The sequence below is a fragment of the Morone saxatilis genome, unplaced genomic scaffold (assembly GCF_004916995.1).
Source record: "Morone saxatilis isolate NCDOM2014 unplaced genomic scaffold, NCSU_SB_2.0 Contig17, whole genome shotgun sequence".
Taxonomy (NCBI): domain Eukaryota; kingdom Metazoa; phylum Chordata; class Actinopteri; family Moronidae; genus Morone; species Morone saxatilis.
The window spans coordinates 21,534,519-21,539,785 of record NW_023339729.1 but is presented as its reverse complement, the minus strand read 5'-3'; the positions used below and the strand labels follow the sequence as shown (position 1 = coordinate 21,539,785).

The 5,267-nt window shown below is 40.1% G+C and overlaps 1 protein-coding gene across 1 annotated transcript in view; it reads right to left on the bottom strand.

Annotated features, from left to right (window-relative positions):
* Positions 1-4,470, bottom strand: part of tll1 (tolloid-like 1) — a gene marked incomplete at its 5' end in the record, with an annotated part of 27,633 nt that extends 23,163 nt beyond the window's left edge. The window contains 5 exon segments of the mRNA XM_035661048.1: positions 307-485; positions 2,390-2,507; positions 2,608-2,781; positions 4,065-4,145; positions 4,348-4,470. Coding sequence (XP_035516941.1) covers positions 307-485; positions 2,390-2,507; positions 2,608-2,781; positions 4,065-4,145; positions 4,348-4,470 — 675 coding nt within the window.
* Positions 4,471-5,267: the final 797 nt, after the last annotated feature.

Sequence of the window (5,267 nt, the reverse complement as noted above, 5' to 3'; positions counted from 1 at the left end):
TTTATTTACAATTTTGAAGCCCAATAGAGTCGTGTGTTTTAGAGAGTTTCTAAATAAAAACTTGGGTCTGATGTGTCATTTGATTTAACACCTGTCAGATTGTCTTGTGGTGCAGAGGAGTGTGTGGGAGGAAAAGAGGCTTGAGGTGACTTCACAGTCATTAAAAGCCTCATTCACACTCACACAGGTATGGACACGAGTGTGAATTTTAACACACACACACATTGCCCCGTAACGTCCTCACTTCGCTCTAGCTAGAAACAACCTTGAATGAGAACCAGGTGCACCTTGGGTACTGAGTCTCACCTGGTTGGATGTTATCCCGGATGATGGTCACATGATCGTCACGGTCAGGCCGCGTGTGCTCATGCCAGAAGCCAATGACGTGACCCAGTTCGTGCACCACGATCCCAAACTTGTCACAGTTCTTGCCTATGGAGATAGCCTGGGGCCCGTTGCCACGACGACCCACATAGGAACAACACCTAATAAGGATTAGTAGGAAGTTGATAGTAGGGAGATAGGCGGATGATTTTTACTACACATTTGGCAGTGGAAAAGGCTTCAGCAGTGCTGCATGAACACATACACACACACACACACACACACACACACACACAAACACACAGTCTTTTCAGGATTTCCTGCCACCGTACTACGTCCACCAGAGGAAAAGCAGCAGGATTTATTTACATACAACGCTCTGATAACGCTGCAGTTTTATAACCCCAACGCGAATAAGCTGTGAGAATTCACATATCGCTGCTCACAGAACACAAACACACACACTCATTCTCCTTTTCTGGTTAGCCGAGACATCCGTGCCAGGCTAACAAATCTGATTAAAGTTATCCAGTGAGCTGATTGGAGGGTGAGGATCAGGAGTCACTGGAGTAGATAGAGTCTTTTCTTCCAGCTTTTGCAGCTCTAGTATCAGTACAACTACTTCACCCACAACAGGTGCCAGACATGTACTCTGGTTCTAATAAAAACAATTACTTATTTATCTGCTTTTCTGTCACTGTCTATCACACATGCTGCACATCCAGGTTGCAGAGTATTTATACATCAGATTAAAGTGTCTAATCTCTGATGCAGCCAGCCTATCGTAGAACACAAGACGGCCGGCATCATCAGTTAACACGCAGATCTTTCATTAACCTCAATGGCATTCACATTAAAAATCAAATATATTTTAAAATTAACAAATAATATGATACAATACTTGAGAAGATGTTTTTCTACAAAACTCTTTTCACCATTTAAAAAAATAAACCAATATCCTCAAATGTTCAACACAAGAACCTAATCTGAAAAAATATAGTCTAAAATGGGCAAAATTGTTATTTAAATCAGGAACGAAAACAAATATGACAGTCGACGCTTTGGCATTTCAACACTTGGTTTTATCACGAGTTAGGCTGTATTGCAGAAAAGTGTATGCAACAAGACAAATAAAAATGATGCAGCTATAAAATATGACTTACTGTATTTGAATATTTCACTTAATATACAGTAAGTGTGACAACAAACAGATGCTGAATATTTGATGTTGTCAAGCATTGTGGAAACAACGACAGATTCAGTTCAATTCGATGATTTCTGATCCATTAAGACACTTGTGATGAATATGGACATAAGGATTCATTATATTATTAGACTACACCAAGTTTTCAATGTGCATTGCGCATTATTTCTTACAACATCTTTAAAGTGACCTCAATGATGATTAATATAATCAATATATATACATATTACATGTGCATATTCATCTAACTTTTTGATAATATTAGCAGTCTGCAGAAGTTCTACATAGTGTTTGCATCACTTTTTTACAACTCAATAGCTCAAAGGTTTTTAAATCACATATAAAAGAGGAAAAAAACATAATCCCCATATTTGATAATGATTTTAATTAATCGATAATCAGAATTACTGTTGGTTCATTTCTGCTAATCAACTAATAGACTTTCAGCAGTAATATATTCTGCAATTTCTCAAATATCTTACATATCCTGCTCTTTCAATCATGTGCACAACAGTCTGAAGAGATAAACCCAAGCGTCCTGATTTGAAATCTTACAACTTACAACCAGTCAGTGAAGTGCCACCACTGTACAAACACACTATGACCCCACCGTGCTGCCACTCGACAGAACAATGCACTTCTGCAGAGTATGAACAAAAAAACTGCACGAACATACAAAAACTTAGACTACGCAGTGTGATTGGTAGGATGGGGAAACAGGAGCAGGACAGGAAGGAAAGTGGAGCCATTGTTGAGTGACCGTATCGTCTCTCGCTGTGACAAGGTCACTACTGAACTCGAGGTACACACGCACACACTCACACATCATCACACATACGCAAAGAGATTCACCAGACTCACCCGCAGGGTCTGTAGGTAAACACGATGTAGCTTTCCTCATCTGTCTTCTCAATGAAAGTTACGCACGTCTGTTTCTCCCAGTGACGCATGGCCTGCTTAAACATGGCCCTCTGACTACCTGAAACACACACATTTCACATCCTACGTTTACACAATCACACGTCGGTGTGTATTTGACTGTTGAGCAGTGCAGGCAGCAGTCCAGTAGAGTTGCTTACCAGTGAAGTTTCCTCCTATGACGTAGGGAATAACTCCTCCAGGCCATATCCTCTCAGCTCGGGATGTGGCTGCTCGAGGAATACGACTCTTCACAACGTTCCCAGTCTTCCCACCTTTCCCAGTTTGGCTCTTGGGACTGGCAGCTCCCTTGCTGGAGTTCTTTGGGAGATAGTCTAACAGAGCGATGAGAGAGAAACAACAGTCAACTCTACCTTCACCACTGGTTCTTGTTCGTGTTATGTGTGTTCAAACAGAATAAATTGGTCTATTATTATGAATATCACTTCATAAATGTGCTCTGAGTTTATTGGATCACTCTATTTCTTATTATAAGTGACCTTTCAGAGTTTGTTCTCAGATTGGAGGGTAATAAAACTCAGACAGATATAGCTCTGCAATATACTGTCATATTAAACATTTAATTTAAAATGTATAATGTATACTGAATTAGTTGAGTTGTGGTAAAAAGAAAAAAATATAACTCAAACATTATGTAGTTCTGGATCTGATCTGCTTCTGTAGAGAAGAAGCTGTCGTACAACTTTTCCCACTTTTAAGGAGCATAAAGAAGTAAAGCAGTCTTGAACTGTCAAAGGTCTCAAAACACTTAAAAACTGACACATTTCAGCCTGTAGCCGTCAACAGGTATCTGACTTTCCCCCCTCAAAACAATCAGTCAAAACAGTCAAATGAACATTAAATGAAACATAAAAAGAATGAGGATGATTGAGGGCTGTATGTCCAACATTATAGTGGAAATTTTAAACCAAATCGGCTTCTGCCTGCATTGGCTCTATGCAGGATTCAATTGAGCCTGGGAGGGTTTATCACTGGCAAATGTACATTTGCAAATACTTAGAGTTTGTTTCTTGTCATTTGCAAGTGTCATAATGAGCCAAAGACCTACAAGCTGCAATACAAATACTGTAACATAGTAGCTTAATGTGAAGGCTGATGTGTCCCCCAGCAAATCCTTTTTTAATTTTGGTGTCTTTTTTTTATTGATACATTAAAAAATCAATGTCTTCCACCTTTAATTGCAGCTGAAATGCAGAGAAAGAAACAACCTTCTGTGCAGTACTGCTGCAATCAGGGCACTTCATCAATCAGTAACTATTCACTTCCATTGATTTCACTATGACGTGAAAATCATCTTGCAGAGACTTGAAACTTGCTTGAGATTGTCACGTATCACAGTGAAATGTTTGCATGGTTACAGTGGCCAGCAGCAAACGATCTCTTTGGTTGAGCATTCAAAGTTGACAGCTGGGTTTCAGAAGTGTTATCAAAACTTCAAGTCTTTGCAGCAAAGTTGTTTTTCATACTGTATGGACATAAATGAAAACCCATGGGACTCTGCAACATCTTGGACACCTTTTTAGGATGGTCTTTTGTAACAGGAATTATTGTGAAGTGTATTGTGAAATTAGTGTGAAGTAAAGCCTAGCGTCCTTACCAAAGCCAAACCTACGTATTCTCTCCAGCAGTAGATATAAAGATCCTCTCTTCTTAGCCACTTCATGTTCTTCCAGGCCACCTGACGCACACAAGAGCCAAGAATCAAAACACGAACAATGCACAATAAATGCTGATATCCTCAGGTGACCCCTGTCTATTTCCTTCCCATTGAGGCTGCTTTATTCTGCAGCCGATGGATGAGGAGAGAGTTTCAGAGGAAACATGGGAGAGAGCATTACATGATGATTACTGAGTGAGAGTGAGATGTTGAATCCACTTACCAGATGTGTGCCCCTGTCGGGAGTGTGTGTGCATGTGTGTGTGCTGTGTGAGGTCTATCGTCCTGTCAATCTGGAACATGCGCAGGTCCTCCTCATCTAAAGCGATGTCGCCCCAGAATACAGCTGGAAGTCAAGAGAAAAATATCTGCTGTAACCTTTATCAACAGTAGAATCAATTATGTCATCATCATACCTGGAAATTACAAGTTTATTATTTAAAGCTACATTTCTTGACCCAATTTGCATCAGATCTCGGGTTTTCTGTCCTCCTTTTTCCTCATCTTATTTTGAAAGTAAGTTCTTAACAGATCCAACAGCAACCAGTTTGTTAATTCATGAATGCTGCACTCTGGGTGGGAATCAGCCATGTTGGCTGGTTTGTTTTTGCTAGTGACTTAGATGTCCATGTGCGTGTGTGGTATCTCTCCAGAGTTAAGTTCACAACTTATAATTTATACATACTACTTGCAGGTCTTGTGCTGTAATATAAGAAAGACTTGCCACTGAGAAATTGTATGTTTTGTTTAGCTCTTTGAATGTAGTTTGTCATCAATACCATCCTTATAAAATGGAGATGAAGTGAACCAGGAATCAGAGGTTAACAAAGACGAAGTGACAGTCTTGTGAGCAGCACTTGCTCCTCCCTCATTACCACGGTGCTTGAGCAAGAGCTTTTAGCCCCAAATGATCCAGTGGAGCTCAACAAATCAGGCAGTGATGGTACTGCGGTAGCTTCTAGGTATGTATGTGAGTGTAACTGTGTGAGTGTGGAAAGGGCTCTCAGTGAAACTACCATGATTAAATATACGTCAAAAAAATTATATTCCTCATTAATCAGAGGTCATCCCAACCACAAGTCCACATGGGCTTAAGAAGAATTTCTAGGCCGTGGCTTTGGAAAAAAGTAGTGAACCCAAGAC